Source organism: Penicillium daleae (assembly GCF_028827525.1).
Source record: "Penicillium daleae strain IBT 16125 chromosome Unknown utg000002l_segment0_segment0, whole genome shotgun sequence".
Classification (NCBI taxonomy): Eukaryota; Fungi; Ascomycota; class Eurotiomycetes; order Eurotiales; family Aspergillaceae; genus Penicillium; species Penicillium daleae.
In genome coordinates, this window is record NW_026623150.1 from 1,590,892 (window position 1) to 1,605,122 (window position 14,231).

General features: G+C 43.2%; 2 protein-coding genes across 2 annotated transcripts; one reads left to right on the forward strand and one right to left on the reverse strand.

The window, feature by feature from the left end:
• Nucleotides 1-2,781: 2,781 nt before the first annotated feature.
• Nucleotides 2,782-3,047, forward strand: N7458_001599 (Zinc fingerC2H2; the record flags this gene model as incomplete). The annotated part of the gene is made up of 2 exons (XM_056904982.1): nucleotides 2,782-2,931; nucleotides 2,988-3,047. Coding segments are annotated over 2 exons (210 nt in total), but the record flags the coding sequence as incomplete, so codon positions are not given.
• Nucleotides 3,048-12,040: 8,993 nt separating this feature from the next.
• N7458_001600 (acyltransferase family protein) lies at nucleotides 12,041-13,473 on the reverse strand (the record flags this gene model as incomplete). The annotated part of the gene is made up of 3 exons (XM_056904983.1): nucleotides 12,041-12,699; nucleotides 12,762-13,380; nucleotides 13,438-13,473. The coding sequence occupies 3 exons, from the start codon at nucleotides 13,471-13,473 to the stop codon at nucleotides 12,041-12,043; spliced, it is 1,314 nt and encodes a 437-aa protein (XP_056769090.1).
• Nucleotides 13,474-14,231: the final 758 nt, after the last annotated feature.

Below are 14,231 nucleotides of genomic sequence, written 5' to 3' on the forward strand. Positions count from 1 at the left end.
TAGCCTAAGGGTCACTATTCACCCTCACAATAACTAAGAGCAAGGATCAAACCGCTAACTTTACCTTCGTCGTGAATTTCGATAACTATAACAACTCAGAAATCTTACGTGCCGTTCTCCCGAGAACCAAAGAAGACTACCGGCGTGCACTTCGTATCTATAACAAGTGAGTGCCTCTTAACAATGCTTTATCTTCGGGCGGCCACTTTTCCAGGTCTCTAATTGCTTCCGTCAGATTCCTCTCACTATACCCGAAGGCGGTAAATCCGCCCGATATTTAAATCTTTAAGTCGTTTATAGAGTTTATAGCACGTGGAATAAAAGGTCGAATCACGGCAAAGCCGACTGTTACGCTCAGGTACGAGAGGAAGAAGATCAACCAGTGTAGTAGCATTTCACGAAACAACTAAGCATAAGGAAGGAAAGAAGGAAGGAGAGATGGCGAGAGAGCTATCTAAATACTCTGTGGATGCCTTAGGCACTAGGCATCAACACCAAACATATGTGAACCGTAACACCGACTGTCGTAACTATCGACGGATTTCGGGGAAACTTCGAGGCAGGTATAGCTTTTTATCGCGGGCACAAATTCCCTAAAGAGATATCTACAACGATTAGAGAGGTATAATAGCTATCCGTGCCTTACTGCCCACCCAAACCGCTTCCCGGTTTAGGTGCGCCCACAATCCTGACCTTTCCACAATCCTGACCATTTAGTATAGAAATCGTCAAATTTACCACCCAACTAGCTAATTATCAACAAAAAAAATCTCTCCGGCCTGCCTAGCCGCTTCCTCATTAGCAATTGCCCGTTAAATAGATTCCTCCGACCGCTGTGTAGGTTCGTAGCCATACAACTTCTTGAACTGTTTGGCTAGCTTCCTCTCCTCCTTCGCCCTATCTTCTTCTCTCCTGACTACAATTGACCGATTTGCATCACGTGTCGTCAATATCCCAGTTGAATTAAGCAATTTGACCTGCCGCTTAGTGTATTTGCGTTTTATTAGCGCTTGCGCGGCCCTGATTCGCCGAATTGTATCCTAGGTCATCGAAAGCTCCTCCGCCATCTCCCGCTAGTGCGCCATTAACCTCGATAGATTTCGCTGCATCTTATCTAATAGATCCTCGAGGTGTTTAGTAACCTTCGCCTGGTTCTTATATAGTGCTTCAATAGATTTCGGAGGGCTATTTTCAACACTAGAAGACGAGAGATTGGGTGGTGGTGGTGACGGTGTATACGAGCCCCATAAGCGAAGATCTGGTGCGTATAGATTAGGAATCACCAAATCCTTAGCAAGATTATCAACAACCTTACTACCATCAACTGGATAGATTCCACGATCTCTAAAGGATTCGCGGATAATTCGCTGTGTAAACGCCTTCTTGCGAATTGGCCCGATAATCGCGAGGAAATCTGATTTCCCATACGGCTGGCCACCCCAGAAAGCCAGCTCATTATTTATCAACCGAAATTGCTGCTTATAATTCAGGAAGGGCTTTCCATCAAGTGGCTGGCAAATATGCGTTGAATGCGGTATAAATGCAAAGGGGATAATCGCATTATCCTCGCAGCGTTAAAGAAATTCGAGTGTAAGATGCGCGCCATAGCCGTCGAATATAAGAACGCGCTTTTCACCCCGATACACACGATGAGCAGTCAATTGAATAAAATAGCCTAGCCAGGCTAGGGCTAATTTATTAGAAATCCAGCTATTAGGAGATATAGCCGTCATCGTGTCTGGTGAGAGGTTTTCGATACCGTAGAACCAGGCCTCTATAAGATTTCGGCTAGTTCCTTTAAATATAAAGAGAGGATCCATCTGCTACCCATCCGCAGCAATATACTCTAATACAGTGATATTTTCGCCACTCTCGGTCTCAGCAAGGTTAGGGCAAGATGATTTAGCCCCAATAACGTTTCTTGCTTGCCCTTGACCAGGTTGAAACCCGCATTCATCGAAGTTGTATACTAACCGAGCAGGAACGTTATGTAGAACAGTTTCTAGCTAGTCGTACCAGTGCTAAAGAAGGCCTGCATCCTCTGCTTGGATTCGCCTTAGTTCCTTAGTCTTTTGCTTCACAGAGCCTAGCCCAAGGTTTTTTGGTAGACGCTTTATAAAGCCGTACGCCCAATTTTTGCTAACCTGCCTATCCGGCTGGCCCGATCGCGCCAGTGTGCGATTTGCCTATGCGCCTACTACCGCTGCGGTAGGTGGTAGGTTCCAGCCGTACATTTGCACTATCCAGTTAACCAACGCTTTCTCCTGATGGGGCTCCAGGATATTTTTAAGCGATTTGGTAGGTGTAATAGGCGATTTAGCCATTTCGACGCGTCTAGTCAACGTCTTGCGATCAATGCCAAATTCACGCGCAATCTTGGAGATATTCGGCCTTTTTTGGGATAAAACCAATTTACAGGCCTCGGATATGCGAGATTCATCAAAAGTAGTAGATTTAGGCATCGTTGGTGGTTGAATTGGCTAGTAGAAGACTACTGGTAGAAAAATGGTCAGGATTGTGGAAAGGTCAGGATTGTGGGCGCACCCAAAGCGGGAAGCGCTTTGGGTAGGCAGAAAGGCACGCATATAGCTCTTCGTAGAATAAATTCTAATCTCTCTCTAGTAGATTCTACAAGAGCTAAAGCCGATACTAAGACTACCGTCCGCCGAGATAGACAAGGACGGACTATCGCTAAATAACCTTATAGTACTTATAACCTAACTCTAGTATAGGGACTTCCACGAATATCGAGGTCAGCCTATAGATCGAACGCGTATATAGATTAGCGCAGTAATACTACTTTACTGCTTCACCTCTACCAGGACAGGAGAAGTCTATAAGTCAACCGCGCGACGAGCTAGGGCTCGAGAGAGCCAGGGATATAAGTCCGATAAGGAATTAGAAGCCCGTGTAATAGCAGCTTGTTATAAGGTATATATAAAAATTTCCGTATATAGAGAGAAAAAATATTCTAACGTTAACTCTAGTATTTTGTCCTTACTATCAAACGTATAGAAGGAGTACCTATACTTGTACTAACCTACTAGCGGGAGTTTATAAAGGGTTACTAGAGAAAAAAAGAATAGGAACTTCCGATCTGATATACAAAGATAACGTAGCCCTCTTGTTGGATTTTGGTGTATAGCATAAATCTATTGTGCGCACAAAAGACAGAATGTGCCACAATGGTGCGGGTATTAATTATGCGTACTAGTAAAAGCACCACAATCGTGTAGGGTCGATCGTGCGTACTAATCTTAGTACCACGATTATGCAGGTGAAGAGAGACGAATCAGGATAGATCACAATCGACTGATCAGACAGAAGAATCAAACAGTGGAAGGTTGATTCAGATAGTCTACTGTGTCCGGTGATTCTTCCTGAGATCAAAAAGATGTCAAACTTGTTTATTCTAACTAGGAAACAGAGTGCAATTTATAACATGAGGAACATAGCAAATATCATATAAGGAAATCAAGAACATTCGAGGTCATTTTGGAGTATTGAACATTCCTTTGCCTAGTCGGGCAATGTTGACACGATCGTTGAAGATCAGAATCTAGGATCAGAATCTAGGGGTAAACAAGATTAGGTTTTCCTAGCGGTAAGCAAGATAGGAATGCTTAGTAAGCAGGCAGGATTCAAGATGTATATCTGGCCTATAGGCTATACATGCCGACACACCCCCTTAGCTTTTGAAGCAGGTTCAGATAAGGAAGCTAATACGAAAGCTAACGCGTAAGAAGATAGGCAAAATAGCGTATCTTTACTAATATAGCCTAATAGTTGGTTCTGTTAATCGATTTTTAGCTGTTTCGTCTGATTTCTGGTTAGTTTGATCTGTTTCGCCTGATTTCTGGTGTTTCTTGATAGCTTTATTATAGGCAAATTTGAATGTAGGTGATGATTTAGTTGCTCTCTTGAATCGACCTTCTGTATTGATATCTAATTGCCAACCCTCTAGTCTGACTAGCGGATTGATATAAGGGCATTTGTCAAAATCATGTTCGCCGTAGCTAGGAGGTCCTTTGCAAGGGCAAATCCCCTTTCGGCCAGGTTTGATTAGTCGATCTTCGTCAGGTTCTCGTCCCTGATAGGTTAGGTAGGCAATTAGTCGTCTGCTAGGCAAGACGATTGGTCGGTATTAGTCAATAAACTGATTGACCAGTTCGGTTAGGGTAGGTCTCCTTAGGCCCTGAAGGATCGTGTTGTACCAGAAGGTGTAGAAGCCTTGATTGCTATGTTGAATCGTCTCTAGGAAATCGTATACTGGAGATAGTAGGTCTTGGAAGTAGGCAATTCCGGCTTTCTCTCCTGCTGATTAGCTGATAATCCACTTATAGCCCTACGTGGCTAGTTCAGATGATTCAATTAGTAGATTATTTTAACGTTTCATCGTATCCTAGTCGCGTAGGATTTGGCGGTTCTTTGATTGATCGGATAGAGCGAACGTGGCACGTAGCTTAGTAATCGCTTCGTGTACTATTAGCCTATTGATAATCTGTCTCCCTTCTGGCGTAAGGGAGGATCGAATTCCTTGCTTAAGGATCTCGATAGATCGTATATATCGTAGATAGTTAGATCTAGCTGACTTATATTCGCTAAGCAAGATTCGATAGATAGCTAATTAGTTGGAGGTAAGATTAATAAGTCTGATTTGCTTATTAGGAAGATCAGATGTAAACGTGTTCGTAGGTTTCTTGATTGTATTAGATAGATGCGGCTTGGTTGGTTCCTGTATCGGTATAGCAGGAATAGGCAGGTCTGGATTAACATATTTCTATACACTATTCGCTAGTGTATAATCTTTGACAGCTGTAATCCACGGGATCTAATGCGCGTGGTATTTTAGAGGATAATTGAGCCAGGTGGCTCGTAGATCGGATGAATCTATCACTAAGGCGAAAGTGATAGAGAGATAAGACGAAAGTAAAAGATAGAGGCCTTAGCAGAGGCTCGGGCTTATAACTGTTGGATTTTGGTGTATAGCATAAATCTATTGTGCGCACAAAAGACAGAATATACCATAATGGTGCGGGTATTGATTATGCGTACTAGTAAAAGCACTACAATCGTGTAGGGTCGATCGTGCGTACTAATCTTAGTACCACGATTATACAGGTGAAGAGAGACGAATCAGGATAGATCACAATCGACTGATCAGACAGAAGAATCAAACAGTGGAAGGTTGATTCAGATAGTCTACTGTGTCCGGTGATTCTTCCTGAGATCAAAAAGATGTCAAACTTGTTTATTCTAACTAGGAAACAGAGTGCAATTTATAACATGAGGAACATAGCAAATATCATATAAGGAAATCAAGAACATTCGAGGTCATTTTGGAGTATTGAACATTCCTTTGCCTAGTCGGGCAATGTTGACACGATCGTTGAAGATCAGAATCTAGGATCAGAATCTAGGGGTAAACAAGATTAGGTTTTCCTAGCGGTAAGCAAGATAGGAACGCTTAATAAGCAGGCAGGATTCAAGATGCATATCTGGCCCATAGGCCATACATGCCGACAGCTAACGTTCTTTTTTATCTAGGCTCGTGGCTTATAGAAGGTAGCTTTACCTCTACCGATATTATAAAGCCCGTCAACAACTCGTCGATAAGATTAGATTTACCGAAATGTGCTTCGAGTATAATCGATGGTTTGCTAAGTCTTGGGAATAGGAGGATCATTGCAGAGAGCATCTTAGTCATCCAGAAGCACTTCTTCGATATAACCCGTTAATATTCCGTAATATCCCTATCAAGGCCGGGTTTTGTCCGTTCTGCTTAGGAAATAAGAAACTATGTCTATCGAAAAGAATAGTTTAGTTTTTTATAAGCCCACCAGAGTAGCATAATCACGTTGAAGCCTATTTAAGCTAATTGAATAGTAACTTCAAGTATAAGCATCCTGCTTGCTTAGTAGATTTTGGAAGCACGGAGGGATTAATATATCACCTTATTAATACCTACTGCTAGCGGCCTCGACGTGAATCGCCTAAAAAGAGGAAGTATGAACTTGAAGAAACTTCTTGATTAGGTTTTAATAGGAAAGTTTCGGTCGTATACGGTGCTAGGATTGCTTCTTTGTCTTGGTTTGCTGTACCTGTCTTTTTTATGAATGACTTTTGGGTATTGTGACACAAGGCTAGTTAGTACTTAGGGCTTCTGGCGGACTAGAAGACGCGATATAATAATGCCGTTGCCCTATTATTTTGAATTTGACTATAGCTCTACCGCTATATGTACCTGTCGGCATATGTGGGGCCTTAGGCCCAGATTGCTATTTTGAATTCTGCCTGCTTACTAAGCAACCTCCCCTGTTTTACCGCGGAGGAACACTATCTTGTATCCTCCTTTCAATACATCTTTTCTGCACCTTTACTGCTGTGAAACATCATCATGTTTACCCCGCCTGATATATCAGATTGATCCTCAACGATCGCATCAACATTGCCTATCCAGGCAAGAGACTACGTAACACTCCAAAATGACCTCGAATGTTCTTGATTTCCTCATGTGATATTTGCCATGTACCCCATGTTATAGATTGCACCCTGATTCCTAGTTAGAATGAACAAGTTTGACATCTCTTTTATCTCAGGAAGAATTACCTGGCATAGTAGACCATCTGAATCAACCTTCCACTGCTTGATTCTTCTGTCTGACCAGCCGATCGTGTTCTATCTTGATTCGTCTCTCTTCCATAATCGTGGCACTAAGATTAGTGTGCACGAACGATTTCTTCTACGGTTTTATGCACCAGACGCATTTCCAACAACTACTCTTCCTATTATTTAGTCTACAGTATATTAACTATACATCCAAGCATTATCATTCTCACTTGCTTCGCGGGCGCTACGATTGCTACCGAAATAGTCAATCTACTACTGCCGGGTTTCCAAGGCCATAATTTGCAAGCAAACGTCTTAGATAAAGTAAGGCACCCCTTAAGCTTTAGGCTTTGAGGTAAGTTAAAATATATAGTCCAGCGAAGCTACCACATATCTAGTAAGCTGTCCGTAAACGGTAGATGCCTCTGATTGTAGCATTCTTAGTGATAGATTGACTGCAATTCTAGCCCTAACTTCTATCTAACTCATTGATATCGATAGCGAGGCAAAGTATGCGTCGCTAATATATACGAAAAATTGTAATTACTAGCTGATAGTCTATCTTAGCACGGCTCTCGTATCCTGCGATATTTCAGGGACCTCGTATACCTTCTGCTATGCTAAGGAAACCATTTCTGTACAGGGGACTCTAGATGCGAAAGACCTTAACTAGATGAATATTCCTGTAACTGATATACCGCCGCTTTCAACCTCAACCCCATTACCTTCTAATGCGGAAGGTATACTAGCCGATGTTCCGGAGCTGCCTCCACACGAATCAAAGAACGCTGTATTAGCAACTAGATAGACTTGGATTGCCTATAGCTCTTTGGTTTTGCTAGGCTACTTGATTAAGTCATATCATATCTGTTTGGTTAATGGTCGCTCCAATATCTATCTTGCAGTTTAAAGGGGCATGTGTTACGATCCATATGTGTTTGGTTTTTGATGCTAGTATTCATGCCTGGTGCCTACGGCATCCACATACTAGTTAACTAACTATTACATGGCTCTCTAGCCATTTTCCTTCTTCTCTCTCTCTCTCTCTCTCGTGCTTAGTTGATTCGTGGAATGCTACCTTCTTGATTTGATATCCTTGTGCCTGGGCGTAACAGCATGTAGGCATGATTTGTGCTGAGATAGCCGTAGAATATAAATGGAGCTGACTCAAAAGGTGTAGTAAGCGTATTACGACTATCACCAGTCCTCGCCAAAGAGTTCTATAGGTACAGTGGAGACCGTTATTGCCTTCCATGTAGGAAACATTGAGATGCTATTCCAAACCCTAATCACATGATGCGCTAATCCCGATATGGCTATTCTTGTTTTTAAAGATCTGTTCCAAGATTACAGGGTATGCTAAACACGTAAAAAATCGAGTTAGCCGTATGTTCACGTATTGGTACGTCCCTAAATACAGTGACAACGCAAACGTTTGGACACCCTGGGACCCACATTGATTATATAACATTCTGCCGGTCGTAAACCTTCCTCCAGCACTTCATGATATCGATAACTCTCTCAGAAACCTAACTCATGCAGCCCAGTAGGCTCTGGTAAGCACAAAAGTGGGTGGATTATCAAAAACTCATGATAATACCGCGCTGTATACATCTCTCCGTGTTTCTAGCTCCGAGATTTGGAAAGCGGTATGTCACTGTCCTAGACGGTCTGGGGTTGGAGGGTGTCCAAACTTTTGCGTAGTCACTGTACAGACCACTCCCACCGTAACATCGTCACAACTCAAGCGTCCACACGTGGGCTCCAACAGCATCCTAACCGCTGCAAAATGGCACGAAACCTGGCTTGCTGGCAGCGTAAAAGTGCATATGATAGAATACATCAACAAATTGTAATATAATTCCAGCAAAAGTTAGCCATATCACACTAGCCAATTTTGAATAGCAGTTTTGCCTTCGGGCTAAATGCTTGTAGTACATTAGAGCGAGGGATCTGCAACACATCCAACATTGACAATTCCTCCCTATCAAACGTCGTCAGCTCTCTGAAACAGACCACAAGAAATAGGTTAACCCTACAAAATGGCTTTCATGACAGCAGGCGGGTTGCTTCTCACAATTTGACCCAACAGCAGAGGCGAGAATAGGAGTACCTGTAACAATGAAAATTCGTCTTTAGCTGCGAGTTGGAGATAACAAATAAGTAAACCTGAAATTTGCCAGCCTACATTGTATGCCGGTAAGCAATTTCCCAGCTACTTCAAGGCCAAGTGAGCTGAAAATTTTTGCCACCTCGGGTGAATCGCTGCGTTGCAAAGACTCGCAGCACAACTGTTGCCCGACGTCACATTTTGATGGTTTTGGCGTTCCAGTCAACGGAAAGGGATAGGGCGACGCGGTAACCGAAGAGCCCGCTATCAGGCTAAGAGCAAGCAAGACAGAGAACATTTTGGAAAATATAATCTTTTCTAGATCAGTGTCCTTAAGAAAACTGATAAGCTGGGTTTTATGGTGCTTAGACCTTGAAATGCCCTTTTCGTGAACTAGATATAGAGGGGAATGAACTGGATTATTATGCTTAAAAATTTCGAGCATATTATTGGTATTGTAGGAGTCTGAAATATGTGACCTTGCTAGCTTTTTTCTTGGAATGTGTGACCATACCGGCCAAAAATTAGATTGTCTAATATTTTGCTAGATTGCCCCTTACAGGCTGAATTTAAGCTTTAATGTTCCTTTATCTCCCCTCTGGTGGTAACCAGGATGTTTTGTTCTTTACATACTTACCCCTTGTTAAAATGCTCAACGGTGTCACCGCTTGCAATGCCCTAGTAATACTGTAACGTTAGCTAGTAGAACATGTATGTATCTGAAAAACATTCTATCATTCTTTCGAAAGGAACCCAAAGTACCGCCGGCTATAAAAGGTAGCTAGTACGAATTAATATTCTAGCCACAAGCAATATCTTCACTATTTCTCATTTTCACACCATATTCTGCAAAGATGATTTATTGCCGCCTTCTTCTCACGGTAGCAATGGTTTATACAACCGCATACTGCTCGCCTACGCAGCGACATGCGTCGCCAGCTACGCAAACGCACTCAGCCCCACCAGTGTCAGAGTGTAATACCGGGAATCAACTTTGCTGTAATTCTTTACAACATCCCAATTCCCCCGAGGTGTTTTCTCTTGCTCAGTCTCTTGGATTGAGCCTTCTCGATAAGGCAATGGTCGGAATTGACTGTACGTGTTTATTTTCTATCTTAACATGAAGGCACGTAGTGATACAGCGAGCTAACCTGCTCTAGGTTCTCCTCTCGCAGCTGTGGTTGCCGGAGGGTCAAGTTGCAGCCAGCAACCCGTATGCTGTGATAAAACCGACTTTGTGAGTTTATGATATCCTTTACCTCTAGGTTTTCCCGGAAATAGCTAATATTGATTGAAATGAAGAACGGCCTTGTAAATGTAGGATGCGTTCCATTGAATATCGTCTTGTAAAATGAATATCTCTTCATCTGACCTTCAAGGGTGCATAAGGGTGACGAACATGTCTTAGATCAAGATTTTACAAGACTATAACATGATAAGTATTGATGACCATAATATATACAGTACACCTGCGAATGCTCAGTAAAACGGAATCGTTCGTATAGTATAAGTGTTTGAATCCGTTAATATATTCATCCGAATTTAGGTAATTCCGATACCCGCATCCGTTGCAGTAGTGCTAGACGGGCTCAAAGTTCCGTTCACAGGAAGCCAGACAACGTTCAAGTATAAATTCTTAGCCACAATAAAAATCAATCAAAGCGGGTATTGGAATATAGCACAGCAAGACCCTTGAATCAGGCAAGGCGATTAGAGAACGCTAGACATAAGGAAGTACTTTGCTTATTTTTTGTCAAAACTAGAAGCTTAACGATTACACAGGGTAGAATATTGTATAGGACTACCGCGCCCATATAATCCGACGGCAGTAGGTATATCAAGACTGACGTTCAAGAAACCATTTTATTGTGTTGCATCATAGGCCTATTTATTCTAAGTCTATAGATCTTCCTTGAAGCTCGTTCTTGGCGCAACACAAATCGAGAAGCGCTCGTCAAGTCTAAAGGATATATAGAACCAACGCCCACATTTGAGTAGTACTGTAGTACTATGCTACATTAGTTGGACTATTTCTCTAGTCCAAGATCTAGCGGCAAAATTAGCAGTGGTAGCAGTGGTCGCGCGACGGAGGGTGATTCTCAACCGCTCTCACCCGGATTCTCACCCTGTTGATTGCGTGGTCACCGCACTCACCCCTAGTCGCGCGACCATAAAGCAGCGATCATCCGTTTCCCCACCAAGCTAAACTACCTTATTTGCTAGGATTGGCAAATGGTGCGTGGCTTAAGTACGGCTGAGCGGACGGGAAGCCCTGTTCTCCACACCCTATGGTCGTATGTACTAGAAACCAACTCAAACCAAAATATATCCTCTAAAGCCTTTTAATCTAATATATAGAACACTGCTTTTACGTCACGCGACCACGGGGCGAGAAGGTTGAGTACGCAATACACAAGAACAAATCAAAGCCCTCACATTCCCGTAGCCGCCTACCACACGCACGATCTCGACGCTCTATTGTTGAAGCTGCTCCCAGTATAACTCCCAGTATAACTGGTTTGTAAACTTTCGTTCTATGTTCTGTATCCTACAGATCTTTTGCATGATCTCACTCTACAATAAACCGAGGGTTCCAGCCTGTATCATTCATTGAGAGGAACTGAAGGTTTCTAAGGCCGGATAGGGAAAGGATCTTCGAGTTAGGCACAAGATGAATGCGTTTCGCGAGACAAGGACGACAAGGCAGTCACCGGATTCGGCAAAAGATCTTTTAGGAGACATGCCAACTTCTCTTCCTTTTCCACATCACGATAAGAAATTCTGATTTGTTAGATAATCTCAACAAGCCGCCCCAAGTCGTGTCATACTCTTCAGAATCTGGACCAGTTCAATCGGAGAATGAGACTCGTCCTTCTTAGTTTAGCACTTGCATTTGGCGCAACCATTGCCGCCCCAACGATGGAAATGGAAATACTTGCTCAAAAATCAGTGCAGTATCAGGTGAGATCTTCGTATCAATACTAGACTTTCACCGAACGTGGTGGGACTAATGAAGTTGTCATCATAGGATGCGCTTGTTTGCAGACTGATGAGTGCTTGTGCGCGTCGAGAGAGAGGGAAAGATCGATACCATGTGCAGTCATCAGCTTTCAGAAACCTGTGATTAGCAACTAACAGAGTAGAAAGCAGCCAGACTCAGAAAAGTCCTCATGCATCTATGACGATGCTTATCTGGGCTTTGAAACGGCAAAATAAATGCATTGACCAAGCATTTCTCCTTTGCTCGAAGGAAGAGTCAAAGCTCAGTTAATGTATCGTTTCCCTAAGGGATATTGAATATCATGAAAATACATGTCTCCATTAGGTCTTCAAAATGCCCTTCAGCGCCTCTTCTTTTGTCAAACCAGAACCATCGAGCTCTCCGAAGGCTTTCTTTGAGAGCCAAGAAACGGCCCTTCCACATGCGGGGTCCACATAAATAGTCCACAGATAGGAGGTATATATGAGTATTCCGTAGAACAAGGGTATGGCAATGACAAATGCCATGGCACTTCCTCGCTCGAGGTATTTTGGCTTTCCTTGCATATCCACTGGATGCAGTCCTTCTTTCACCGCCGAGTCTCGGTAAATCATCCAAGAGAGAATTGTGCGAATGAGTGTGTTGTGGATCAAATAAATGGGGAATGATATCCGTCCCAAGAAGTTCATCACCGGAAGAGATAGGATATGGCGGGCATCGCGAGAGAAGAACGCTCCAAAAGCGATAAATGCAGTTCCAACAGATATCACATAGCGGTTTATTTCGCCGCCACTGGGGACAAGCAAGCCTGCAACGGAGTTGACGAAGTTGCTCCATGGCATCCAATCTGCATGTTCCTCAGGGAAAGATGCAAGGAACAGCCCGACTAGAATCATGAGCGCCGAGATTGGCCTTGAGAGCATAGACGTTGCTCGTGGGCCGTAGTCTGCATTCAACTCAGCCAAGAGCATTCCCGCATACACGTTTAACTCCATGAGAGCTATTGTATTACCGAGTATTAGCTATGTTTTGAGATTGCTCGGCTGTGTATTTTGTACTTACCTTGGCCACCTGACCAGGCAAACAGGTAGAGGAAAATGATGATCAGTTTAGTATATCGCGGGTGAGTCAGAGTGGTACCCAAAAGGGTAATATAAACCAGCATAGACCCTTTCAAAAAGAATGGGATAGTCCAGTAAGTGTGGTCATATATTCCCACGCCTCCGTGCCAGAATAATGTCAGGTTTTGAAGAAGGCCACGTACTGCTCCCCCAAAGGTAGGCCCCGGTGGCACTGCACCCACTCTGATCCAAAATGAGTCTGTTTGAGCTGCCAATTTATATCCATGTAGTTGACAAACAACCCAACCCACGAATAGGGCAGCATTTGTAGGAGCAACAAGCCTGCCAGTTCGAATAAAGGTACTCTTAGACAAGTTCAGTAGCGCAAAACTGGCATCTCCATTACGGATATGTTTCCTCGTGCTGAAAGAGTTCACGTATCCAGTAATTAGGAAGAAAAGTGCCACAGCCATGCGACCACCGACGATGATTCGAATAAATGGGTATTGGAAAATGGAGACCGGGCCATTTTTCTCGACTGCGGGTGAATTGAGCCAATTTGCAAAGCACGAGCAAAGGTGATATGTTACGACGGTCAAGGCGGCGATGCCTCGAAGACCCTGGAAGTCACATTAGCTCAAGTCATTTGCAGAAACTTCTACTTAGACAATACTCACGTCCACCCAGTTATCAGCTCGTTTCATATCCGACATATCTCAGACTTGCCTGAGGTTGAAGAGCCAGGTGATTGACTGATAGAAACATTTTCTTTCGGTCTTGGACAAGCGAAAATAGTCATATTAGAGATCACAAGCTAATTTCCGAACGCAACACGGTCTCAGTAGCCTTCTCCGTATTTTCTGTCCTGCTTGTATGATTCCGAAAGAGGAAACACAAATTCTTGGCCCGAAATCAGGTTACATGTTGTATTTCAAGAACAGTAATGCCAAAAAAAAGGTCCAAGAGAACACAAGTAATCCTATTGTCGCAAACAGGGTTAAGTATTAAACCATTGTCCCGAAGATTTTCCATGCCTGACAATGTCGGACATAAATTGTGTCGTTGTGTGATAGAACCTCGATAATTTTAAACCTGTGAACTCTCTTCAATCTAAGAGGTCTAATATTTGCCCTTTATGTTTTTATGACGTTTGCAATGTCGTCCACCGAGAGGCCAGGAATGCTTTGTCTGGCGCACACCTCGGAGCTCTCTAAAGTCGACCCCACATTCCTGACGGTGGCCAGCATTCCAACGGACCCTGCCGCACATGGAACCCTTCGAACTCTCTCTTCTGGGCTGAATTGGATATTATGGTGAATCAAACCAGAATTACTGTATAATTTATGTTCAGTACACTTCAAGAGAAGGGCGAGGGTCCGCAATGCTATAATCATGAGACAGAGCTCACCCACACATAGTTACAATACTGGGATCAGATGCTCCTATAAGCTTATAATACGTAGGTCGTTCT